Source organism: Vitis vinifera, chromosome 14 (assembly GCF_030704535.1).
Source record: "Vitis vinifera cultivar Pinot Noir 40024 chromosome 14, ASM3070453v1".
Classification (NCBI taxonomy): domain Eukaryota; kingdom Viridiplantae; phylum Streptophyta; class Magnoliopsida; order Vitales; family Vitaceae; genus Vitis; species Vitis vinifera.
Window position 1 is genome coordinate 7,907,918 of NC_081818.1, and position 27,410 is coordinate 7,935,327.

Here is a 27,410-nt window from a genome sequence, read left to right on the forward strand (position 1 = left end):
ATATATATTAAATAAAAAAGTATATAATATAATTATAATTTGATGTTTTTGCTTAAAAATTCAAAAAGAAAATGATTTCATTAATTGAGTTTTGATTGAAAAAATTTAACAAATTCAATTTAAGTATTAAAAATGATTTTTCACATTTATCCAAATGTTAGACGTGGGATTAACCTACCAAGTTGCATCCCTAAAAATAATATATATATAGTAAAATTAAAGATAATGTCATAAATAAAGTTCGGATAATTTCATTCACACCACCCATAAGATTAATGTAAATAAGTTAAGCACTCAATGGTTTTAAATTTCATTAGATAACATCCACATAGATATATTTTATCTATAAAATGCATATTTTAGAAAATAAAATTTATTATTTAAAAAATTGTTAAATCCATCTGTCTAAAATATTTTCACCTTTTTTTTTTATAAAAAAAATGAATACATCAATAGAGTTGTTAATAGATGAAATTTAAACTTACCGATGATTAAGCATATTGATATCAATTCTCAAGGGTGTAAACGAAATTAAATCTAAATAAAATATATTTGACAAATAACAAATATGGCTTAAAAACCCTTAATAATAAAAAAATTATTTCACTAAATTTAAATAGATTATATTATATTTACACATCCTTTATTTTTGCTTTTTTTATTATTTTATATAGTAATTTTAGATTTTTTTTTTTTTTTTTTTGTAATTTTATTTGTCGGTTTATGCTCATCTAGACTTAATTGTTACAAAATAATAATAATAATAATAATAATAATAAATAAAAGAAAATTGACTAAGCTAGATTAAATCATTAAATGTAGAATACCAACCTAGACTAAAGATGTGGACCTCTGGGTTGAATGAGGAAACCTACTAGGTAAGGCACCCGGTCAAATGACCAACTTGGTTCCAATCACTAAACCCAACCATAGACCCACTTAAACATTAAGGTTATGTTTGGTTCCTGGAAAATACTAAGAAAAGAAAAAAATGTAAAGGAAAATGATTTTTTTATGTTTGGTTATCCTATGAAAAATATCAAAGAAAATCAAATATGATTAAAATTAATTAAAAACTTATGTATTTTTAAATTATTTAATCTTTATATTGATGAGTTAAAATAAATAAAATGAATTTGAAGTAACAAAAAAAATAATTTATTCACTTTTAATCTATTTTTTTATTTTCCTTCACTTTTTCTTTCCTTCTACTTTTCCTTTGTATTTTCTTTCCTTTGCATTTTCTTTCAAATTTTCTGAGAACCAAACATAGCCTAACTCTCCAAACCGCTATTGACTCCACATGCTATATATAGAGTATGTTGCTGAAATGGTAAAACTAGGGGTGTCAAGTTGGTTTTCTTATCGATTTTTACTATATAATTCAATCAAAATTAAATACAAATGATAATCATGTCAAAAATATAAACTCAATTTAATTATTAAATAACACATCATATAACTCATTTAACTCATTTAATAATCATATTATCCTATTTAGTAATTAAATTGAGTTAAGTTTTATATATATATCTATATGATTAATGTTTCAATCAAACATGTTTACGACTCATTTGACCTATTTATTTAAAAATATAATTAGGTTAATAACAAGATTATTAAATGAATCAATTCGGGTCAATTCGAATTATGTAGGTTGACCACAAATTACCTATTTATTAAACAAGTTATCAACATAAATTTGATCCAAACATATGAAAAACGTGTTAGGTTTGTATTATGTTAATAAATCGTATTAAACTTTGTCAATCCTAATGTACCGCTATTATTGAAAATCGAATAATATATGTACCGTTATTATTTATGTCGTTTTAAGTTATGAATCTCTATTTAATTTGGGAAATGGATATGAATGAAGTGGTTTGGTTAATTTGTTGATTTGTTTTGGAGAATTCTAGAATGGTGGTGGTATATAAGATAAAGTTTTGATGTGTTCCAAAGAATGAGTTGACCGCCGGTCTCATGTTAGGAATCAAAGACACCAACCTTTGATTCTTGAACCACAAAATAGTCTATATTTCCATTTTTGACTACTTTGGTATAAGTCCACACATGAATCGATGTACAATTTACTTAGGTTCAAACTTATTTTTATGCCTTGACTATTTATCTTTTCTAAATAAATATATATTTAATATTGGGGAAAGGAATTGAAAAAGACATCAATAAAGGTCAGTTTTGGGTTGCCTACATCATTACCATGTCCTGTCATAATTATTTAAATTTATTCTCATTCTCATCTCAAACAAATGTCTAACCTTAATTTTTTATTTATGAATTTTTATATTTTAAAATATCTTTATATAAATTTACAAATTTTTTTTTTATGACAAGTAAATTTTTTATTTTAATGTATTGGGGACAAATGAAAGAAAGGTTAAAATACTTTTTTTAAACATGCATATACTTGAGTAGGTGAATTATTTTAGAGTAAATATAATTTATAAATAAATAAATAATTTTCATAATATTTTTATATTTGATTTTTTTATAAGAAATAACTTGTAGTATATAGGACACACCAAATTAAGGAGGATTATTTCTTAATTTTAGGTGGTAATACTTATAAATATGAATGTTTTCATGACATCATTTAATTATTCAAATGGGTCTACAAAAACAACTAAAATTATTACCATCACTCACAAATTAAGACAGATATGCATTATATTGACGTACATATAGAATATAAATAATAATAATAATAATAATAATAATAATAATATGTGAATATTCGATAATAAAATTGAGGCATCATATAGAATTGATATGATTGATCATTTAGGTGGAGGTAGCAGTCTAAGTTAGACCTTTGGCTTAGGTGGAGGGAACGTATGGACTTATTCCAAAGCAGTGAAAATATGGACCATCTTCATCTTGCGCCTCTCTCAAGCTTCAACTCTTTGATTTCAAAAGCGTGGACGACAGGCTGTATGGTCAAATAAATAAATAAATAAATAATAATAAATAATAAAAAATAAAAAACTGTGGCTTATAAATATAGGCGCAGAGTTACCACCAATTCCTCACATCATTCTCAATAGCCCACCACCCTTCCCTCTTCAAACTTCAAACACAGATCTCACCTTCTCCTCCAAACCAATAATCCTTTCATTAGTCCGTTAATTTCCCAGATGGGTTTCAGTAGAAACAACTCCAACTCCACAACAATAATGCTCATCCTTGTTCTTCTTTTTGCCGTCTCAAATAATATTCAACAGCTTGTGGCAATAAGGCCATTCATAGAGGAATATGCTTCAGCTGTAATGGAAATCCAGTCCCTTCAGAGAGGCCCTGTGCCACCCTCTGGCAGCTCCCCATGCACTTACATCCCGGAACGTAACCACGGACGATGCACCTTGGCTCAAAATCTCGGTCGAGACCGGTACGACTCGGCCGAGTCATATCCGCCTCGACCATGGCCGGTACCGGACCGATACCCGAGTTGGAGTAGAAATTGTGGAGAAGATCAGATGAGAGGATCAAAACCCACGAAAATGAAAAATAAATCCTGCATCTTGGAGTTGTCGGCGAGGTCGAAGAAGCACGCCTGCTTGTTCGGATCGCCCAAGTTCCTGCCGGAGATGGAACTGAGCAACATCAAGAGCAGAGTCGCCGGACTGCTGTTATCATCGATGTTCAGCAATGCCGCCACCGTCGCCCACCATTCAGGCCCAGCTTGGCCTTGCCGAACCCGTTCGCGGTGTTAGCGGCCTGGCGTCAAGCGTGACACAGCCCCGGACCTCGTGCCTGCTCGCGCCCCAATCGCCTGCACCACCTGCGACTCACCCAGTCGTGCTAGGAGCTCAGCCATTGACGCCGCCCTCTCAATGAAATGGGTATCTTTGATGACCGAGGGTTATGGGTATCTGTGATGAGGATTTAGGTTTTAAATAATATGTTTTTATTTTTTAATTAGATTATGAGTATTTGGTGGGGATATGGGTATTAAATAATTTGATAAAAATTATAATGATGAAAAATAAATAATAAATAATAGACTTATATCAAATAAATAAGAAATACAAATTAAAATTAATGAATATATTTTATAAGAAAAATTATATTTATTTTTTTAAAGATGAATTATGGTTTTATTTTTTTTAATAATTGAAAATATTTTTTAAAAAATTCAAAATATTTAATTTAAATAATTTTTTATTAAAAAAATTTACTTTTTATTATTTTCATCTTCAATAAGAAATATTTATCATCAAGTGATTAAATTAAAATATTTTTAAAGATTTTTAATATTATTATAAATCATCCCAAAAATATGTTTTTATTATAATTTGAATAATTTTAATATAATAAAAGTTTATTTTATTAATTTTTTACTCTACTTATTTGTATTTAATTTTTTTAATAATTTTCATAATTTTTTAAAATTATTTTGAGCTCTTAAATTAGAATTTTTTGCATATCACCCGATACCGATCCGAGATACCGATACCGATGTGCCTCAGGACCTCCCGAGTCAATGACCGATACCGCAACTTTGAACTATGGCTGATCCTGATCCTGATCAAATGGGTGTTGCTCGTGCGCCACCCGCTTTTCCTGAGCCTAATGATCAGATTCAGAACTCCAGCTCTTGATCATCTTCTAAGGGTAGTCTCTGTCACTCTGTGGGGTGGTGTGTAAGATACACATATTTAGCTGATGGAATTATCTCCAAATGGAGATTCATAAACTGTAAACCCTATGATATACGTACATTTTCTTTTCTTGGTAGGACCCCATCATTTGGAAGCAAAGGATATGGTGGGAAAACCATGTGTTTGATGTTAACATACATAATCTTATTCATGTACCATTCATATTTATTCCATTATTTTTATTTCAGTTTCAAGCCATCTTGACCATAATGTAATTTATTTACTATTTTTATTTTATTTTACTTTTTGACGATTCCAACAAATTTGAAGGAAAATGCAAAGAAAAGAAAATACAAAAGAAAATTGGAAGGAAAAAAAAAAGATTAAAAATTGATAAATTATTTTTTTTGTTACTTCAAACTCATTTTCTTTATTTTAACTCATTAATATAAAGATTAAATTATTTAAAAATACATAAATTTTTAATTAGTTTTAATTATATTTGATTTTCTTTTATATTTTTCATAAGACAACCAAACATAAAAAAATCATTTTCCTTTACATTTTTTTTCTTTCCTTAGCATTTTTAAGGAACCAAACATAACCTTTGCGTTTTCCTTAATAATACTTAATAGATTTTGACCCATAATTAGTCATCAATTCCTGAAAAGCATAAAGAACATATGAATCATCAGTATGCATGGATGCCCAATGGTATTCTTAAAATTAGTTAGAAATTGTTGAGAAATTTGTCATTAGTTAGCTGGTACAGTAATGTCTACTATATCTATATGGCTGTGTTTCTGTTTGTTTCTTAAGATTTTATAACACTTTTATTTCATATTTATTCTTTTAATAAGATAAAGATTTTTATTATTAAATAATTTTATAGGTGACAGGCAAAAAACATATGGATGGCTGGCAGTCATTAATCATTATCATAAGGAAACCCTTGAAATACAAAATCTTTCCTTTTAGCAAAATTGTAAATGCATGGAAGCCCCCTAGGATCCAAAAAAATCTTTCCCTCAAACAAACTCACAACCATCCCTCCCACCTCCCCAATTTTCTCTGCCAGCTTCCCAATATTGTAACTTACATTGCTATATCTTTTTCTCAGATGCTTTTGCAGTTGTCCTGCTGATGTTGGTTTTCTTCCAACGTCAAAGTCATCTAATAGTAGGTGTATGAGCTTTCCGGGAAAAAAGGAATGGGCAAGAAATTACCAACACTGTGCCAGCACTAAGGATTCAAATAGGACTCCCAGCCATCTTTCTCTAGCTTCTCGGCTTTTACCAAGACATCATCCTTTGTGTCTTCTTGGTACTGGCTCATTCTGCACACAACGTAAATACCAATCAGCATACGGGATTGTCTTCTTTTCCCAACAATGCAGTATACATGGAGAGAGGACAGTGAGATAGAGGAAGGTCAGTACAGAAATCTGCAGAGGGAGAGAGAGAGAGAGAGAGAGAGCCCACCTCGCCTGTAGGTCAGGATCACTAACCCCCAACATTCTTACTGCCAGCAAACCAGCATTTGTGGCATTATTTATAGCCACTGTAGCAACAGGAACACCCCTTGGCATCTGCATTGTATTGAAAGAAAACGGACATGCTGATTAAAAATGAAACTGGCACAAATAGTATATAAGTAGCTCCTTAAACAATTTCTAGGACAATAAGTTTGTCTGATATCTGCAATGTTGTGCACCCAAAAGATGTAATATATTATGATGCAATATACCTGCACAATTGATAGGAGGGAGTCAAGTCCATCTAATGAAGAGGCACGCACAGGCACACCAATAACTGGTAGGGGAGTCAATGCAGCTACCATACCTAAAATGCAAGTCACAGTTTATTTAATGGCAATGAGACATTTAATGCATTAATGCATTTAGACGCCAATAATACGGAGCATAGTTATCAATTAACTAGCCTGGCAAATGGGCTGCACCACCAGCACCAGCAATGATGATCTGAACGCCTCGCTCCCGAGCAGACATTGCATAAGAAAACATCATTTCAGGAGTTCTGTGTGCTGAAACTATTCTCACCTGCAAAGTTTAATTTATGAAGGTCTAGTAGGAATATTATACCAAGGAAACATTTACAATAAGCCAAAATGAATGACTTCCCCAACCAACACAGTTATGTTAAGAAGGTAACCTCATGAGGCACACCAAAGTGATTCAAAATCCCTGCAGCATCCTTCATAACAGGAAGATCTGAATCAGAGCCCATTATGATTCCAACACGAGGTGTTACTGCATTTAGCAAATGTTGGTGATCAACATTAACAAGATAGTTGAATAAAATAAACTTAATAAAAGGAAAATTTGTTTGTCTATACTGCTCAGCCTCAACAAGACATAACTAACATTTTGATACTTAGATGCAGGAAGGGGCCACCAATATAATGAAATAGACATCACCTAGTTACACTCATTTACCAACTTCAACTGGATTGCCAAAAGTGGAACTGGAAATAGAAAATAATGAGTTAGTCTCACTCATCTCCTCTGAGGTTTGGGCTGAATACACTTAACCATCATTAGTTTGAAATTTTGTCAAATACCTCTCTTACCCTTCTCATTTGTTAAGTTCACTCACCTCCTCTTTGAGGCTTTGACTCAAGGTAAGGAGGTATTTGATGAAATTTCAAACTAATGATAGGTAGTTAAGTGTATTTATCCCAAACCTCAAGAGAGGTGAATGAAATTAACCCAAAATAATATTGGTGAATGGAATATTTATTCACAAAAGAAAAGAAACCTAGCTTGGTTCTGTTGACAGCAAGAATTGATTAACAAAGCTTTCAGCACTTTTAGTTTGAAATCAAGTAACTAAAACAGAAGCTCAAGAGTTGCCACTAACTTTATTATGATGAAATATATATATATTTTCTGGATGCACCTCTCAAAAATGTGTACAGATATAGAAAAAACTATATGATCTGCTGGACAAAACTTGAGTAACAAAAGATTCCATGGACATGATGCAGTTATCAAGCCACAATGAAGCAACTGACCTGAAGACTGATCATCCACACTTTCTTCCCCCAACATTGAGTGCAGCCGAGCTTCCACAATTCCCATAGAAGGGCCTACAATAGTGATATGACCCATTTTTCTTTGCTTTCGCATTTCTGCCATATCATTTTAACCATCCAGGTAATTATTCAGGGAGAGAGAAAAAGAAAAACATGATAAATATGATAATGAGGAAAAATCGACATAGTCTGACCTGGTTTATCGTACCAATGAACGGAGGCCCCTGGAATCCTTAATGCCTTTCCAATCAGTTTATTGGCAAAACTGAAACCAGCCTCTCCCTAGAAGCATAACCATTGATATTAAGCTTATATAATTCTCTTAATATTGTTTGCACCAAAATGATGACGAAATAAATTTCAAATTATCGCTTTTACAGTATTTCCCCGTTAAAATGAAATTTTCAGACATTGAAATATGTTGAGATGAAAAACAGAGGAAACATGAAAACAAAGAACAACACAGGAAGGAACAGCATGGAATATGGCTACAAAAAACTTCTAATCCAGATTTGCCACCATCACTTCTACCTTTCTCAACATTCTCCTATTCCACATCACAGACCTGTTAGTGACTTGGGGCACAACAATGTCAACCAATAACTAAGCCACCCACCACAATATCCATCTCTCCACATTCAGCATGCTTTTATCATGGGCCACTAATAAACACTGTTAATTCAAATTGTAAAATATCAGACTCCACTTTTTGGGAGGGTATTCATACTTCAAATAATTGTAGTCACCAACTTTATCAAGTTACATGTTAATGTTTCAATCTCTGATTCAATCTGAGGTGAAACTCTACTCTCTTGTACATGCTTCTGTACTCTCACTCATCTTCCAAAAGGCAGTACCCTTGTTTTGTGATAGTAATGTTGTGACAATGTCTCATTTCTGAGAAAACCATAGATAAAAATTATTAACATTCATGATCATGTGGGATTTGCAGAAAGTTTATACAGATTGTCATTTGTAAATAAGACTGATGCTGCATGTATTACTTCCTTTTCCAGAGACACGTATCATGTTTTTTTTTTATAAGTGACACATATCATGTTTTTTGTCATACTCAAGGTGAAGAAGAGCTGGACCAAACAAAAACTAAAGTTTATACCATCCCTCTCTCTTCAAATTGACCTCTCACAGCATTTAGCTAACCAACTTCCAACACTAAACTAGAAAGTTTAGGCAGATAGCACAGATTTTTTCAGATGGATAGCATCTGATAACCCCAACAGAGTGGATAATCATGAGTTCATTGCTACCACTTGACTAGGGAGTCTATGTTCAAGAGAGTGGGGAAGAAAGGAAAACTCTCAGAAGCATGGAAAGGCAAAATTCCATACATCCAAAGGACTCATAAAGATTGGAAAAGAGTAAGAAAAGGAAAACAAAAGTATGTACCTCATCTTCACCCAGTAAATTGTACATAATAGCAGCTGGGGTTTTCATTGATGGATCACCAAGAGGAAGGCCGACAACCGCCCGAAGATGTTGTTCGAATTGTGAAGTGTAGCAAGATTCAATAGTGTGATGACCACTATTGTGAGGTCTAGGTGCTACTTCATTTAGTAAAATCTGTGGAAAAGGGATACATCAGATAGAACAGTCAAATAAAAAGTATGCATAATCTAAAAAGACTAATAAAATACAACCTATCAAAAAAAAAAAAAAAAGACTAATAAAATGCAATAGATACTTCACAATATTAATTATGAGGGAAATATAGCACAACCTGACCATCTATAGTCAAAAACATCTCTACTGCAAACACACCAGCACCTTCTAATGAACTAACAGCTTTATATGCAACATCCGTGGCAAGTCTTCTGATCTTCCAAGGCACATCAGCAGGTGCCTTAACTATGTGACAGATGTTCTCCCTGCAAAATACAGAAATCCTTGAAAACATGTAAAGAAATAAAGAGTAATATCATCAGCTAAAATACACTGTGCAACAAAGGTTTTGAAAATCAGAAGAAGAAATGGCAACTACCAACAGGATATATAACAACTGAATCAAGCATCTTACTTGTGAATAGTTTCAACAACAGGATAGCACAAAATAGAATTGTCTCTTCCTCTTGCCACAATGACGGCCAGCTCCTACAGCCAAAAAGGGAAAAAGAATCCTTCAGTATCACTTACACAATTAATCTTCACATTTTTTTTTATAAAATAATAAACAAACAATAAATAAAAACGTTGAAAATTTTTCAAGGAACCATTATCAGAAATTTAAAAGAAAAATTTGACACCGTATTGCAACGTAAGGCTCTCAAAAAGAAACTTTTAAGTACACATAAGGCTCTCAAAAAAAGCCTTAGCAATGTCACACAGTTGACTATTACATGAAGTACTAGAACAAGCATTCGTCATCATCATCATCACACACTTATGAGAACTCACATCATATAAATCCCAAGTACATGTGACTAAGATATAAAAGGTCTTTATGATAAAGGAGCAACTAAAAAAGGTTTCATCATCACACACTAGAACAAGCTCTCTCTCTCTCTCTCTAGCTTTTTCCTTTCTTTTTGCAGCCTGGTTTTGGCTCTTTTAGCATACTGCCTGTGCACGTAGGGTGCACCCCCTGTTTGGCGTTTTCTTAATTCAATCTGCCTTTGTTTATCAAAAAAATAAAAAATAAAGGAACAACTTATACCATGAATAAGTTGAAGTGCTTTAAATTCTATGCAGATGATCTGCTCACTTTTGTGGCTTCCAATCATATGCCATGTCAGCAATGAATTCAAAGTCTTCAGAAACACTAATTAAAATTTGAAAGCAACTGGATGATTTTATACAGTCAGCAAAATCAAAATGATTACAAATATTACAAGTTGGGAAAAAAATCAATTTGTCTCCAATTTCACAAGCTTCATTCTGACATACGCTTACTATTTTATATTGATTTTTTTTTATAGATAACACTTACTATTTTATATTGATTTTTTTTTATAGATAACACTTACTATTTTATATTGATAAATCAGCTTCTAATTGACACTATTAAGCAAAGAAAGATTCATAGACAATCCACATTGACATTAATCTCTTATAAAAAGCCTCAGCTTCCACTTTAACCAATAATTAAATGCATTTGATCTGTACAGTTTATGCATGTCTAATAGCAAAACTAAAACAACTCCTCATTTTAATGTGTGCCTATGTCACTAATAAAGTAACGTATTTGGTGTGTACAGTGTATGCATGTCTAATTAAACAGTAAGTCATTTTAATGTGTACCTAATAATTTATAATTTCAGAAACATAGTTACTGACACTGAGATTACTAGTTGTATGCAAGCTGTCATACAGTATGGTAAATTACACAATTGCATAAACAACAAGTATAGTTAGTTGATGATATATATTAGATGGAAGAACACTAACTCAGCATTAAATACAGTGGCAAACACTAGATTGTAACCTTTACAAAAGGTGCCCATTTCTCAATATATAAACCATGTTCATATCCTCCAAGCGCTGCAAAAGGTAACAAACTTAAAATCAGAAAGCACAAAATCTACAATTAGAATGAGATAAAAAAATTAGGTAATGAGTAACAAGGATTAAAAAAAATAGAAAAGAATGTTTTCCTAGGCAATGAGTAATGATGATATAAATCAAACTAAAAGATACCCCAATAGAACTGCAAAGAATCCAACCGTACCATGTAGAGCAGAACTTTATGCAACCATGAATGAAAGCCCTAAAAATTTCATGTTTCTATCCAAATTTAATTCACCAAACTAGAAATATGATCCAATCACACCATTCTCATGAGACCATGTAAGGATGGAATTTTTTCCATCTGATCTGCCTAACCTGGAATCAGGTTCTGGCAGAGCATTCTGAAACAAGACTCCTGCTCTAGACATGCCAATTATCCCCAATCTCCTGAATAACTGAATTATCTAACCAAAATTCAGTTTTGCAATATTTTGTCCAACCTAGTTGTCAGATCCTGTTCTAACTCTGGAAAAACCAAATTGAGGGGTGCCCAATTATTTGGTCTTGTCAATTGCAGGTAAGCCAAAATGACCTTAAGAGATGTATAGGTCAAAGGAGTTTGGAGGTTTGGGATTCGGGAAGACTACATTGAGGAATTGTGCTCTCCTAGGGAAGTGGCTATGGAGGTTCCCCTATGCGATATTCTACCCTTTGGCATAAGATTATTTTGAGTATTTATGGGACACATCCTAATGGATGGGGTGCCAACATTCTGGTTAGATGGTCACATCAGTGACCTTGGAAATGCCATTACATAGGTATTCTAGGATTTTTCTCCACAAATTCGGTTCATGGTGGGTGACAGAGAGAGAATTCACTTTTGGGAAGATTTGTGGCAAGGAAATCAACCTTTATGTTCACAATTTCCACATCTTTACAAAGCTATCACAACAAAAAATCTCACTATTTCAGCTATCCTAGGTAACTCTTATTCTCCTCTTTCTTGGAAAATAGACTTCAACTGCAACCTCACAGATTTGGAATTGAGAATTTTAAAAGACTTATGCCCTCACTTACTCTTATGCACTTGTCTCCAATTGCCCAGTACAAGAGCTTGATCTTTATCTTCTTCAGGTTTATTCTCAGTAAAATATTTCTTTTTGGCTTTGTCCACACTATATCAAATCCAATTCCTTTCTCTTCACTAAAATTTTTATGAAAATCTAAAATCTCATTTAGGGTCAAGCCTTTGCTTACTTAGTAGTGCACAAGAAAGTAAAAACCAATGACATGCTACAATTGAGAGGACCTTACAAATCCCTTACTCATGATAGGTGCATCTCATGCATGGGAAGTGGAGAATCGATTGACCATCTCTTGCTACATTGCCCGACAACTTTGGGACTTTGGCACAAGTTATTCAATCTAGCAATGATGGATTGGGTTCCGCCAAAAAATATATGTGACATGATAACCATTTCTTATAAGGGATTGGGGAGTTCTGTTGGAGGCAACACCATTTGGAAAATCACTTGCCTCACAGTGCCTTGGATTTTGTGGCGAGATAGATATGTTGTAGGATTTACCTTTAAATCTATTCCTCCTTTTGAGCCTCTTGTACCAATGCATTTAAAGGCACTCCACTTAATGTTATTTAACTCAATTGGCTTTCGGTTTGTAATTCAAAAGGTTTGGACAACAATAAGAGGAGCTTTGTTCAAAGTTGTAGTATATTCTTCAGTGGACTAAACTTTTTGTATAGCTCTCCTTGTATAGTGGAGGATTCTAGTCATTCTTTGACCAGCTTCTTGTATTTTGAGGGGATGACCCCTCATCCTTCTCATGTACTCTTTATCCATAGTTAATACTTCTTTGTTTCTGACAAAAAGATATGACCTTAGGAGAAGTCTAGGATATTAGCCATCAGAAACATGCACTTTGATACTGTCCCATTACATCCATAAGAGACTTTTCTATATTAAAAAAGGAAAAAAATTTATTGTGTACATATATGAAAAGAAACAAGTGCTTAACCTTGAATCAATAAACCTAAAGTTAAAATGCAGTCACTAAACAACCACATTATTGAGTTTTATGGATCACATTCAGATCAAGAGTAAGGTGGTGTTTGTTTTTTTGGCTTTTTGCTGAAAACCATTTAGTTTTAGAATTTAGGTTGTTTGTTTTTTTACTTTTTCATGACTTTTTATAAACTTTTTACTAAATAGAAAAAGCCAGAATATGTGGCTTTTTCTAAATAGAAAAAATAACACAATGGTTTTTTTTACTTTTTAATACTTAATAAAAATAAAATACTACAAAAACAAACAACCTAATATTTAATACTATTAAGTATTAAGGTTCTATTTAGAATTAAGTAAAAAAACAAACGCCACCTAAGTCTTGTTATCACAGTTATTTGCTGTAATTAGAGGATGCACTTCCATCTGATAAAGAAAAATCATGTAAATAATGTAAGAAGAGATTTTATACCCTTTTCTTGATAATGCTCAAAAGATCATGCACTCAAATGTAAATAGAGCACTTAATGGTAACAATGCACCACTGCTCTGAGTCAAGTATTCCATAAGAATATTAATAACTAAAAAACTATGATGTTCTTCTCTCCACCCAAAATTTTCCAACCCTCAACAAATTTAAATAATGTTGAACAAGACAAAAGAGGTAAGATAAATAGGCCATAGGTGAGTCATAATTCAAGTCAGATGCCCTATTTATGAGATCCCTAGAGCAATGATCCTTACAACATTGAAAAAACACCAATGAGAGAAAAATGTTGTCTCAATTAGTTGACAACCAATGAAAATATTACCAGTCACAGCAGAAGAAAGCTCCACTTCACTCTTAGCAACTGCATTTCCACGCCCATCATAAGCAAGCCTTTTGCTCTTGATCATAAGAGGATAGCCAAACAGATCTCCAGCTCTCTTGGCACTTTCAAGATCATCTATCTGCTTTGGCCATATTTTCACTATCAAAATGCTAAAATCTCAGCAGCTAAGGCCTAAAAACAATTGCAAAATCAGCAACTATATCCTTAATTCAAGTCCTAAGGAACATAATCAAACCTGCATAAACTCAGGAAGTGGAATTGCATGCCGAGAAAAGTGAACTTTTTGGAGATATTTATCCTGCAAAGGGAGGAAAAAACATCAATCCAACATGCATATACATTACATATCAAATATTCAAGTCTGATTTTGAGGAAAACTAAGTAACCACATAACATTTTAACATCTAATGTACCATTAAGTGCCAATATTAGAAAAGGTGACAAGGAAGCAGATGAATTTTTTGCAAATTTCTTACTGAAATTTAATATAAAGTGAGATCTCATTATTTGTTTGAAATTTTATTTTTTTGATAGGCAATTTGTTTGATAAATTATAAATCAAGATTTATCAAGCCAATAAACAAGCTTGGTTTCCACACCAAGAAATATATTTTATTCTACTGAAATCTTTTGAGAAATGAGGGAACAAAGACACCATATATGAACATGGGATGTTTCCTCGTACATGCATCCAGTTAGAACTAAGACATGAGAAAGAAGTTAATTTTGAATGGAAGAAGTTGAAAAATGCACGACAGGCTTTCTGGTTATTGTGGATTTATATCAACTAATTCATTGCAGAATAAACAGTAAGAAGCAAATAAAGACTGTCACTTCATTGCAGTAAAGATTTAACCCAGGTCTGAAGCCAGAGATTCAAAACCACACCAATTGACCCAGAAAATCCATGTTATAATAAAGGAAAACAAAGCCTAGTAGATTGGATAACTTCAAAGGAAGGAGAAGGTGTGAAGGGGTTTTTTTTTTGTTCCTTTCCTCTTCCTTCTGTTTGCCTATTTTTGGGAAACATATGTATACTTGCACTTTTCATTCAGGCACTTTGCTTAGTTATATATATGTTGTTCTGTATTTACTATGGCCTATAAAAAATAAAATAAAAAGGAAAACTTGAATACGGTAGAATGAGTTACATGAAGTAGCCATTAGAAGCTTATATTTTTTTCTTTATGTTTTGGAGGATCATGGGCTGCATAACTTCTTATTTGTTAACAAGATATATTTCCCATTTACAAAAGTAGGTATTGATGTTGATATGGTAAGATATAGATAAGAAAGCTAATTTTAGATTTTTTTTTTTTCTTTTATAGGCATTTTGCTATTATATAGAATTGGACCTGAGGTTTCCCCATTCCCACCACCTCAGGCAAGCATGAGCATATGCTTGAGAACAAAATGCATAGTTTCATTGAAGTCGTCATCAACATGTGATCTGTTCAACCTATACCAAACCCTAAAACAGAAGGGTCCATGATCCTGGAAGGGGGCAGATTTTAGTTGTAGTGCCACAAATCCACTAAGATCTTGTTTTAGTACCCAAATTTTGATTGAAATGTAATTCCTTAAAAAGTTCAAGCTTTATGAGTTATACATCAGCAACAGCCAATATTATACCATAATTTTCAAGATTGCATCCAAAATCAACTATTAATATGTGAAAAAAGGCATACCTGGATTATTCGAATAGTAGATGCCTTAGGTTGGCAATCTACTCCTTGTTGCTCAAGCTTCTCGAGAGTTGCCACATCAACATGTTCAATTTCCACGGTCAATATTCCACATCTAACTACCAAGAATTAAATTAGATTTTAACAGATGAAATTAAAAATTTATGTTATGAAGAAGAAATATGGAAAATAAGAATATATACACATAATCTGCCTCAACTCCAAACAAATCCAACCTCTTTGCAAATTCCTGGACAGTAGCACTATCATCAAAGCTTCCAACCATATGATAATTGGAGATTGAGCTTGATGGGCAGTTCTCAAGTGGGTCCAAAACAATGACTTTGATAGCCATTTGTGACGCTGCTTGACACAACATACGGCCCAATTGCCCTCCACCAAGAACACCAACTACTGTTTCCGATAGTCCATGTACTGGTAAATCATCTCTCCTAGATAGACAGTGCCACAGTGACAAATTACAGAAAAGGTAAATTAATCAAAATCAATCATTTTAATCAGAGGAGAATATTGAAATAACTAATACATAATTCAGTTGCTTGAAGATGGATAAAATGGAAAGAATTATCACCTGGGACCTGAGGAAACAAAAACCTCAATTCAATTAAACATATTGGAACTCTCTGTCTTAACATGATAATTACAACTCTTCATAAACCAAGATAATAAAAGATATAAGATTCAGCATTTTATAGTCTTTTTGTTCCCTCCATTCTCTTTTCAGAGGGGAGAAGACAAAGTTAGGGAAAGAAAATAGCACATGATCGTGTGGATAAATTAGGAATTCATGAACTATTTCCCATTTTCAGTCATTATAAATTCATCAAATTTCAGAAATCATTTCCAAAACAAACAAAACAAACAACCCCTAAGAGTAGTACTAGATTTTCCTATTGCCTTTTGGAGGTCCCAATTTTTGAAAGGAAATACCCATAACATATAAGGGAAAAAATCTGACTCAATGCACGAACACTGTCGATTTTCCAACACAACTAAAAAAAAAACCCTAAACCAACAAGGAACATGCATGTTTTGTGCTTCAGCAGCAGTTCTTCTAACACCAAAAAGCACCAACGAAACGGATACAGCTCTTCCAAAGATTATAAATCAAAGAAAACGAATATATATTAATAAAACTCTAGAAATCAGGAGCTGACCTGACCGGAGAAGCCTCGCGAAGATGTTCCTCGGCGGATGCTCGGCAACGCAAAACAGGAGTGTTGTGCTTCAGCATGGAGGAAGAAGAAGAAAGGGCGTCAGTTGAAGAAGTGAAGAGAGTACGATTGACTGGAAAGCGGAGGGGGCGATGGGCGGAGTGGAGTCCAGAGGCTGCGGCAAAGGTTGCGAGGTGAAGCTGAAGCATTCTGATTTCGACCCTATTCCTCCCGCAACTAAGGCTTTGGGCTTTCCTCGGCTTGGTCACTATCCCCAACCTTTCACTTCTCTGCTGGGTTTATAATTAAAAGAATTAATTGTATCGTAATTCATTTTTGATATAAATATCCATAATTTATATATATATTTAAAAAAATTTATAAAAACAAATAAAATTATTTTTGTTAAAGTTAAAATGAGACTTAAAAAAGGATGAATGATTAGATTTTTAAATTAGATTTTCAATGAACTTTTTAATCAAATAATCCTAATTAAAATCCCTCAGGAATTCTAATCTTAAAAAACCTTGTTTATATGATAAACTGAGATTTATATTTATTATTTAATATATTATTTAAAATAAAATATTATATTATATTATATTGTATGTACTAAAAATAAATATAACAAAAATAAAATAAATAATTTATTATTTTTTCCGAAATAATTTATTAATTTATCAAGGATATAATTTATGATCTTTATTACATTTTCTCTCTCATTTTTTAAAAGTGGTTTCTTAAAAAAAAAATACATGTAATAAAAAAATAATAAAAAATAAAAAAGAGGAAATTGATTTGTTGGACTCAACTACTTTCATCCCCTACCTTATTAATTTGTAAATATTTATACTTTCCAAGAATCCAATAAACTTCATTTACTTGTATGATAGAAAAAAGACTAGATTAGTCATTGGAAATTGGCATATGGTCCAAATAATTATCCCAAGTTTAAGTCCTCCTATATGTGTATTTAAGCTATCAGCAATCTAGTTTAGAGTACTCATTAAAACTTATATTGACCTTGAAGACTCGAGATCATCGTCGATCGGTACATGGGGTCATTCAAGTAATTATGGTTGAGTTTGTTTAAAGAATAATGATAGACAAAAATGCAATTTGGGTCTTAGAAACATATAAATTCAATGAGAAAAAAGAAAGAAAGAAAACAAGCACTTGTGGGCTTGAAACCATTCGTACACAATTTTGTTAGTTTTCTTATTGTTGTTTTTTCTTGTTATTGACTTGACCTTATTGGGGTTTTTAAAACTAAGAATACACTTTATGTTGTTTAACCCATGTGACCTAGAGTTATGTTATCATTATTTTTTGCTCGGTCTTAAACTTTGATAAACCTCATCGGTTAGCATTGTGTATTGTGTCATTAATGTGAAGACAATTACAAATGTTAGCCAATGTAAAACATTTGGATAAGATAACATTTGATCTTGGTAAAATTATATACTCGCTCTTTCATATTTAGCAAATTTAATATGTGATCAATTGACTTACATGTACAAAGTTTTCGGTAAGATTATTAAGTGGTTTTTCACATTTATGATATATCATGCACATATTATAGGATTAGAGTGAGCATTTCTTGATATCTCATGTTGATCAAAGAAAATTATACTTGTGAAAAAATTGAAAATTTGAGCTTAAAACAAGGATTACTTATTTACCCGTCTCTAATTAGTTTCAAGATAGAGATTTGAAATTCCACGATAATTTAAGATGTGATTTGGATATGCTCCTTATTTTCTATTTTTTTTAAAATGAAAAATAATAATGACTCTAGTATAAAAAGAACTCGCATGTGGTTTACCTTAAAAAGATAATAATTATTAAAAAATTATTTAAAAAATTAAAAGTAATTAAATGATATAAGGTAAGTCCATACTTTTTTATATAAAAGTTATAATGTATTATATAGAAATTACTATTATTTTATATTTTTTAAAACGATAAAACAAGAAACATATCCAAATGATCATTAGCTTTTCTAAGTCATTAAGTATTTACGAGACAGGTTATTAACTTTAAATCCTTGAACTCTAACTTCTTAGGAAAGTTGTTACTCAATATTAGTAATTAACATCCTAGAGATTTGAATTTTTTTTTTCTTTTTTAAAATTTTGCAACCCCACTCCAATCACTTACCATTTATGCCCCATTTTGCATAACCCATTCATTAGTATTCCATAAGTAACTACATCGTGTCGAAAACTTCTCCTTTGTCGAACAATTGGAGGGTTTTACCAATTTTACCCTCAACATAAAGCCCCCGTTAGCGTGGTGAAGGTTGTAGTGTTTGTCATATATTCAAAAAAGTTTGAAGATTTTGCCTAAATTTTATAGCATGTTTGATGTGATTTATAAATAGTTTTTTATTTTTAAAAATCAATATAGCATTGTTTCATCATTATTTTCTGTTTTGAAGAACCGTTTTTAGAAAACAAGTAGAAGTTATTTTCATTGGTTTTTAAAAACAAAGGAAAAATATTGAAAAAAAAATATAAAAAGTAATAAAATTAAACATGATATTTTTTTCTTATCTGTACACAAAAATCTTCAAAATATTCTTCCTTTAATTATACATGTTTTTCTGAATTTCTTTTTAACTTATTTAAAATTTTCCATTAAACAAATACATTCTAAACCAAATTATATTTGATATATAAAATTCTTTAATTTTTAAAAATAATTTGAAAGTAAAAAATCGATTTAATTAGTAGTAGAACGTCATAAAACTCAATAACTTTAGAAAGTTGAGGGTCAAAATTTGTTTCGAATGAGTTAGCTAGCTTTTTCTTTACTTAAAATCATATATTTTTTTACAAATTTTTTCACTAACCAAATAAACTTCAAATCTAATAAGACTCATGTTGGTATATAGACAAAAATCGATGTAAAATGATTCTATTGTTTCTTTTCTACATACAACTATATATATAATTTTAATTATTTTTAAATTAAATTTAAATGAAATATTATTAATAATTATTATTTTTGAAATAAATTTTATGTCTAGTCCTTATTTAATGAAACTATCTAAAAGGGTAAATAGAGAAACTCTAAATTAACACTCTTTTGAAGTCATTGGATCATTTTCCTCGTTCGAGAATCTCTTCCCCTCTTTCACTCCGTCCCGAAGAGTAACTAGGACCAATTTAGTCACGTTTTCATGTTCCAATTGAACACTTTCCATTTTTTATTATTCTAAAATCAAAGGAAAAGATAATTCCTTTTACCAAACATATGCAGATCAAATCACGATCTTATAATATGAACCAGAGATCTTAAGGATATTAAGTAGAAAAACTACCTAACAACCTAATTAAGTGTGAAAAACCGGGGGTAATCTCTTGATCTCTAAATATTTTGCGGTAATCTACTTCCATCACAAAATATTTTGTAACTTTAGGACAGATTGACCAACCTCCCATATTTTTTATGCAATTGCTTGAAAATAGTAACTTCGCAGGTTGTCAAAAAAGGAAGTCGATTTCAGTCTCCAGTCATCATCTTCAGTCAAAAATGCTCAAGTTCAGATTAATGGCTTTTACTTCTCTGCATAAGCCACCTGTAGAGGTTGATGAAAAAAATCTTAGTCTAACATTATCACCATGGAAGCAGGGTACCATTTATTTATTACTGTAAAAATTGCAGTCAGCTGACTGAAAGCTAACAACAGTGACTGAAAGAGGGAATGTTCCTGGATTATGTTTGTTTCACCAAAGGATCACTTAAGCTTTAGGTCAGAAGAAGTTGCTACCATAAGGATACCTCTTAATCTACCCTAAATCGGATGAAACTAGAAAAAGAAATCATCTGAACCTTTTAGTGATTGATCTCCAAATGTACACCAAAATGGTTCCTTGGCCTCATCACCCTATCATATTTCCAGCATTCCCTGTAAACAAAGAGAAATGTTTGAGATATTCATACACTGGGTTCATGGATTTAAAGAGAAAATTGTGTATTCCAACATAAACCACCATATTCCTATTATTAGGGGTCTGCAGAACACTAAAGATCCATAATTTCACATAGAAGAGGATTTGAAATTTTTTTTCCAATGAAATTGCACAATACTTTTAGTTAAAATCTTTCTAAAAACAAAATATTGAGGAAAACAACAACAGATAAAGGTTCTCCAATGATATGCAAGAGAGATCGAGTCTGAGTTTGCACCAAATTGACAGGGGAAATCACCATTCACTAGGAATGCGACAACCAGCTTCCCGAAAGCATTTTGTATTACAACAAGGAAATGCTTCTCACCCCTACATCTGAAGCCAGGTCAGGTTACTGGCATTTCAATGGATTTTGTGAGAGATCAAGGACAACCAGTTTGGACAGTGCTAAGAGCTCCAATGAGATTTGGCTGGAGCATCTGGAAGAGGGGGTAGTTTAGACTTCTTAGACTCAAAAGCTGGACAACTCCAGGAGGGATCTTAGAGTAATTGAAATAATCATCAAAGAGATCAAGCCCTTGAAGATGCATAAGGCGCCACGGAAGAAGACGCTGCTGAAGTTGATAGAACCATAGAGACAGTTGCTGCCAAGGTTAAGCTGCCAAGGTTAAGGCCAATCATATGGCCAGTGTCCTTGTCACACACTCTATGACATCCCATGAGCAGCAGTCACTACCATGTCCTTCAGATTTCCAAGCTGCAGTTTTGGATAAGCAGAAGGATCATCAAAAGCATGCTGACCAATCAGAAAGCTCTGCTTGAATTCAAGCAAGACAGAGCTCTGATTATTATTACATAATGACTGCGTAGAAGAGGAAGAGTTGGTCACCATCAGATGAAAACACGAGAGTGAAATCAGTGAGTGCATCAACATGAAGAGATACAAAGATGAGACATAATCTCGAATTACTTGCTGCAGAATTCTTGTATAAGAAATAACTTGTGAGTGGTGAGGTTTCTTAGCCAGAATTCGTCGTTGGCAAGGAGTTGGCTTAATTTGATTCAAGCTCTCCCTCCCACGTCTTCAACAAATTGAAGAGCATGTTAATAAAAGGACAAAGAATTAGATGGATCTTAACAACCATAAAGCTTTTTTTGATAGTAAAGAACTATTTGTACTTTCATTATTCTGCAATGAAGTACCCCTTGGTCAACACCAAACACCAGTGTAGAGTTCTAAGTGCCAAACATCAAAGACACATGCAGAAGAATTTTCACCCCTGAATCTACTTCAAATAAAATGAAATGCAGATATAATTATCGAAAACTAAAAATGGAGGTCATAAAATCTTCCTCATATAAATGTAATGAGAAAAAGGGAATGCCATCAGAACATACGATACAAATGAAGAAGGCTTTAAATATGTAAGAATGATCATAGCTCATTGTATCTCAAGTTGCAGATTTCCTTTCTTCGGAATCCACATGAGATGGTAATTTGTGAGCCAGCAAGACTTCTGCAACTTTGGATTATTTAAATGTGGTTTACAATTCAAACCAGAAAATTATCTACAGATATAACAAAGAGGTAGAAATTTGGTGCTTACTTTAACTGAGGAGGAGACCATGAAGAAAAACAATTATTTTTGAGAAAAGGCCAATCCTGAATTATTGTAAGAAGGAATGTAATTAAAAATACCAAGAAAGAAATATCCAATTCCAAATAAAGAAGCATTGCAATCAAGAGGACAAAGAAAAAAGTGATATCTAACCATTTGTATTCTTTATTACTCTCTTGAAAAACCTTTAAGTTGAACAAAGATCATGCTGATAAATGGAAAATTATAAAGACATGGTCCAATCTTGTGATGGAAAAATGTGAAATCATAGGTTTAAAAGCATTGAGAACACTGCCTAAGTTGATAAATGCATATCTATGAATATGTAAGGAAAAAAAATGCAGAACTTTATGTAGAGATATAAGAGAAAAGAATGCTTCTTGAGGACAATGCAATTGAAATGCCTAAAGTCAAAAAAGATCATGAATGAAATAGAGTATACTCACTTTGAATGGCTGACCCTGTGGTTGGAGAACTGGATTCCATGTGCATTATTTTCTCCTTCACATCCTACATGCACAACAAGGAATTGTGACACATTGAAGAAAGAATACCAAGCATATACATATACACATATATATAGTGGAATGGTCTCTACGTTCATTTTGCTGCAATCTCAACTCTCTATTGCTGAAGGATCAATCTGTCATCTATTTTCACATAGGGGATGCGGGCAATCTTCCCCATTCTCTTTTGAGCACCTTTGAATTAGGAGTAGGCAATCTGTTATAAATAACTCTGAAAGCGTGTTAGACAGCCCTTCCCTTGGCAAAAATGATTGGAGCTTAGAGCATCCGGAGATGTGTAGCCTTTTAAGAGAGATGAGCCTTTGGAGAGATAGGAAGGCCAAGGATTCCAGATTCTTGAAGCTTGAAATGAAAAGCTCAGCTAGAGTAGTAGGAAGAAGCAATGGGTGGTGGTGGTGATAATCAGAAATGGAGAGAGTTTTAAGAGAGATCAATTTGGCAAGGCCCCACTCTGATAATGGCGTCTTGATATTCTCACAATTAGTGATCTTGAGTGAAGTAAGAGAAGTGAGGGCTTGCAATTGATCAGACTGCAACTTCACATTCTCACATTTTCCAATCTGAAGATCTTTGAGGTTGTAGAGGCGATCTGGAATCATTTCCAGATTCTCATAGTTTCCAATCGCAAGAAATTTAAGGTTGCAGAGGCAATCTGGTATGGTTTTAAGATTGTGATACCCATAGGTGGCCCATACTCTTGAACGAACAGAAAACAAATTGAAGAAGTGAATAGCTTAGTCATGAATTATTGTGAGATATGTGAGTCCATATCTTAACAATCTCCCACTTGGACCACATATATTACAAAACAATGTTCATGATAGTACTTTATTGAGCTCATCTTGCTATTCTATCTTAATATCCTTAAACAATCCGGTCTACTAATTATGTTAACATAGGATTAAAGCGGTCTTCGTTAATCATAATTTAACTAGACCCATCAATGATCACAACATTAACAAAAATTAGCAACATGGATCAAGTATGGATGTGTAGCATGGAAATTACATAGAATGTGATATTTAATATGTCTATTTCCAATTGGTCCTACTTTATGACTAAAAATAGTCAAATTCCACTTTAAACACTTGATGCTAAACTGCTTTTGAAAGTCATCATTTTAATTCAGAGTATTCAAACACAATGGTCTTTTAAAAAACAAAGTCTGTACAGATAACATAACATAATATCACATCAAGAAAACAAACACAAAATCTAAATACAAACTCCCACTATACTAGCACATCATCAATGTGTACAACACCCATATGTGTGACATGCTCATGATATACTTTGGGTGGCAAACCCTTAGTGAGTGGATCCGCAATCATGGAGTTTGTGCTTATGTGTTCAATCGATACTTGAAGACTTTGAACTCTTTCTTTCACAACCAAGAACTTGATGTCAATGTGGTTGGACTTTGACGAACTTCGGTTGTTCTTAGAATACAATTCCGCGGCTTTATTATCACAGTTGATTCTCAGTGGTTTCTCAACCCCATCAACTATTCGCAACCGAGTGATAAAATTTCGCAGCCATATCCCATGGTTTGATGCCTCGTAGCAAGCTATGAATTCTGCCTCCATGGTGGAAGAAGCAATAAGTGTTTGTTTAACACTTTTCCATGAAACTGCTTCTCCAGCCAACATGAAGATGTAGCTTGAAGTGGATCTCCTATTGTCAAGTTCATTTTTCGGACATTGGTGCAAACTAAATTTATCGCCTTTTGCTACATGCGTGTTTCCTGGTGCACAATTGCTCATGCCAAATCTACTCAACACTTTATCAATGTAGGCCTTTTGTGATAACCTAAGTATACCTCTTGGACGATCCCTATAGATCTGTATACCCAGCACAAAAGATGCATCACCAAGATCTTTCATATCAAATTTACTAGATAGAAATCGCTTGGTTTCATGCAAAAGTCCCACATCACTACTTGCAAGTAGAATATCATCAACATATAGCACCAAGATAATGAATTTGCTCCCACTGAACTTGAGGTATATGCATTGATCAACGGTGTTCTCCTTAAAACCAAATGAAGTAATCATCTGATCAAACTTTCGATACCATTGTCGGGATGCTTGCTTTAAACCATATATGGACTTTTTTAATCTGCATACAAGTTGCTTTGAATTATTAGACTCAAAGTTCTCCGGTTGCACCATGTATATTGTTTCATCAATATTACCATTAAGAAACGCAGTTTTAACGTCCATTTGATGCAGCTCTAAATCATAATGAGCTACAAGTGCCATGATGATTCTAAAGGAGTCCTTTGACGAAACCGGTGAAAAGGTCTCCTTATAATCAATGCTTTCCTTTTGAGTGAAACCTTTTGCGACTAGGCGCGCCTTATACCTAACAATATTGCCTTTTGAATCTCGTTTGGTCTTAAAAATCCATTTACAACCAATCGGTTTTACATCTTCAGGCAACTCTACTAGGTCTCAAACACCATTGTCTTTCATTGATTTCATCTCTTCCTTCATGACTTCTATCCACTTTTCAGAGTTAGAACTTTGTTTGACTTGACTAACTGAAATTGGATCGTCTTCCAGACCCATGTCAAACTCATGTTCTTGGAGATATACAACATAATCATCTGAAATTGTACTTCTCCTTTCTCTAGTGGATCTCCTCAGTGGCACTTGTACTTGAGGTTCTTGAGGTTCTTGAGTTACCTCTTCATGAACTTGAATCGGTTCCATAACTTGAGCAAGAGTAATTTCAGGCGTGTCTTGAATTTCTGTTATCGACTGTACATTTTGAATAGTGTCATCAAACATAATATGACCATGTCCAGTCGTAGGAATACTAACAGATTTCTCTTCAAAGACCACCTTTCTTAATGGTTCTCTCCCACTTAACCCAACATCCTCAATGAACTTAGCATTACCCGTTTCAAAGAAGGATCTAGATGAGGGGTCATAAAATTTGAAACCTCTCGACCTTTCAGAATACCCTACAAAGTAGCAGCTCACTGTTCTGGAGTCCAATTTCTTTTCATTTGGCTTGTAAGGCCTAGCTTCAGCTGGACAACCCCAAACATACAAGTGCCTAATACTAGGTTTCTTGCTAGTCCATAACTCATATGGGGTTTTGGCTACTGCTTTGCTTGGTACTCTATTCAAAATATAAACTGTAGTTTTGATAGCTTCGCCCCAAAGTGATTCTGGTAAGGTAGAATGACTAATCATACTTCTTATCATATCCTTAAGAGTACGGTTTCGTCTCTCTGCTACACCATTTTGGCTTGGAGTCCCTGGCATGGTGTACTAAGGAACGATACCACACTCTATCAAATATTTGGCGAATGGCCCTGGACGTTGTTCACCTGATCCGTCATATCTACCTTACCAGAATCACTTTGGAGCGAAGCTATCAAAACTGCAGTTTACATTTTGAATAGAGTACCAAGCAAAGCAGTAGCCAAAAATTGTTAAGATATGGACTCACATATCTCACAATAATTCATGACTAAGCTTTTCACTTCTTCAATTTGTTTTCTGTTCGTTCAAGAGTATGGGCTACCTATGTGTAGAGCCCAAACGCCATCACGAGCCTTAGATAATGGGCCTAAGACTCGTGAGGCCCAATAGCCTAATGGGTATGGTCTAGCCCAAACGTCATCACGAGCCTTAGATAATGGGCATAAGACTCGTGAGGCCCAATAGCCTAATGGGTATGGTCCCTAAGGCAGGAGGGTATAAAAGGTCAAGGGTCTGTTCATTTTGTATCATCACATTTTTTTGAATAGAATAGAACCCTAATCTCTCTCGTTTCCCATTACCAGAGAGAATCCAGTGACGGTGGTTACCCTCCTTGGCCTTAGAAGATCCATACATCTTCAACCAAACTTCAGAAATGGATTCGGGTATGTTCCATGTGAATAAATGCATGTTCTAAGTGAATTCATAAATATATCCGACATATGTTTTGGTGATAATGGAGATCAAAGAAATAAACTAACAATTGGTATTAGAGCCGGTTCCATCATCACCAAAAATACCCTTTGAAACACAAATAATAGAGAATCTAGGCCGTTTTCAGGCGCTGTTTAGGCGTCGTTTTAGGCACTCTTCAGGCGCCATTTTCAGGCGCCGTTTTTAGGCGTTGTTCAGGCACCGTTTTCAGGCGCTGTTCAGGCGCCGTTCAAGGTGCCCCTCAGCCATCATTCCGACGTCGTTAAGGTGCCATTGGAGGCGCCTTTTGAAGCACCATTTTCAGGCGTGTTCGAGACACAATTGCAGTGCCGCTGGAGGCGCCATTTGCAGCGTCCTTCAGACACCACTGGAAGCACCGTTGCATCGACGTTCAGGCGCCGTTCGCAGCGACGGTTAGGTGTTGCAGGTAGGGCTGTGCTGTTTTGGCGCTGCTGGTGCGCCGCTAGTGCGCCACTGGGCCGTTGGTGCGCTGGTGCACCACTGGTACGCTGCTGGGTTCCCTAAAATAAATAAATAAAAAACAGGGGTTTTTTGCATGTAAAATAAAT

The 27,410-nt window shown here is 33.6% G+C and overlaps 1 protein-coding gene across 3 annotated transcripts; it reads right to left on the minus strand.

The window, feature by feature from the left end:
* Nucleotides 1–5,530: 5,530 nt before the first annotated feature.
* Nucleotides 5,531–17,164, minus strand: LOC100250122 (phosphoribosylaminoimidazole carboxylase, chloroplastic). Of its 3 annotated transcripts, XM_002263170.5 has the most exons (16): nt 16,853–17,164; nt 15,911–16,126; nt 15,678–15,789; nt 14,225–14,287; nt 13,969–14,107; nt 11,113–11,168; nt 9,709–9,782; nt 9,412–9,559; nt 9,081–9,254; nt 7,868–7,955; nt 7,653–7,769; nt 6,791–6,888; nt 6,561–6,678; nt 6,366–6,460; nt 6,101–6,207; nt 5,531–5,955 (listed from the first exon to the last, which is right to left on the minus strand). In XM_002263170.5, the coding sequence occupies exons 1-16, from the start codon at nt 17,056–17,058 to the stop codon at nt 5,862–5,864; spliced, it is 1,905 nt and encodes a 634-aa protein (XP_002263206.2). In that variant the 5' UTR covers nt 17,059–17,164; the 3' UTR covers nt 5,531–5,861. The 3 variants fall into 3 exon arrangements, with proteins under 3 accessions (XP_002263206.2, XP_010660135.1, XP_010660134.1); XM_010661833.3 differs by lacking the exon at nt 16,853–17,164 and having other exon boundaries at nt 15,678–15,793; nt 15,911–16,064; XM_010661832.3 differs by lacking the exon at nt 16,853–17,164 and having other exon boundaries at nt 15,678–15,793; nt 15,878–16,064.
* Nucleotides 17,165–27,410: the final 10,246 nt, after the last annotated feature.